Source organism: Buceros rhinoceros, unplaced genomic scaffold (assembly GCF_000710305.1).
Source record: "Buceros rhinoceros silvestris isolate BGI_N320 unplaced genomic scaffold, ASM71030v1 scaffold27702, whole genome shotgun sequence".
Classification (NCBI taxonomy): Eukaryota; Metazoa; Chordata; class Aves; order Bucerotiformes; family Bucerotidae; genus Buceros; species Buceros rhinoceros.
This window is the reverse complement of record NW_010398702.1, coordinates 925-1,549: the sequence shown is the minus strand read 5'-3', so window position 1 is coordinate 1,549 and position 625 is coordinate 925. Positions and strand designations below refer to the sequence as shown.

The 625-nt window shown below is 65.9% G+C and overlaps 1 protein-coding gene across 1 annotated transcript in view; it reads left to right on the top strand.

Moving 5' to 3' along the window:
- Positions 1 to 59: 59 nt before the first annotated feature.
- The window catches only part of LOC104489098 (bifunctional methylenetetrahydrofolate dehydrogenase/cyclohydrolase, mitochondrial-like), a gene marked incomplete at both ends in the record, with an annotated part of 855 nt that continues 289 nt past the window's right edge, over positions 60 to 625 (top strand). The window contains one exon of the mRNA XM_010131214.1: positions 60 to 358. Coding sequence (XP_010129516.1) covers positions 60 to 358 — 299 coding nt within the window. The remainder of the gene's footprint in view (positions 359 to 625) is intronic.

Here is a 625-nt window from a genome sequence, read left to right as displayed (position 1 = left end):
CCTGAGGGTCTGGTGCGGCCGCTCCCTGGCTCGAAGAGCGGGTTTCCGGCTGAGCCCAGGGCTAGAGCTTTCCGTTCCCTTCCAGAACACATCGACGAGCGCAAGATTTGCAACGCCGTGAGTCCAGACAAAGACGTCGATGGCTTCCATGTCATCAACGTGGGCCGCATGTGCCTGGACCAGGGGCGGCTGCTGCCGGGCGGGACTCCAGCTCGGGGTGTGATTGAGGGCTCCCTCGTGTCCCCCGCAGGCATCCCGACGCTGGGCAGGAACGTGGTGGTGGCCGGCAGGTCGAAGAACGTGGGCATGCCCATTGCCATGCTGCTGCACACCGACGGCAGGCACGAGCGCCCGGGAGGTAGGAGCTTGGTGGCCTCGGAGCCTGGGTGCCAGGGAGACGTGGCACCGGCCTCTTGAGGCTCCTAAAGCAGTGCCAGGGCACCCGAGGGACTCTGACCCACCTCAGGGGCTGTGGTTAACTCAGCACAGACTTCCGTGTCCCCTTCCACACCAGTGCCCGCCCTCCGGCTCTGCAGGCCCTTCCCTGGGGTTTGTCACCAGGCTCTGACGTTCCTCATGAGCACCCAGGTGGCCTCGCAGGGGGTGCCTCAGAACCGGGTTGGTC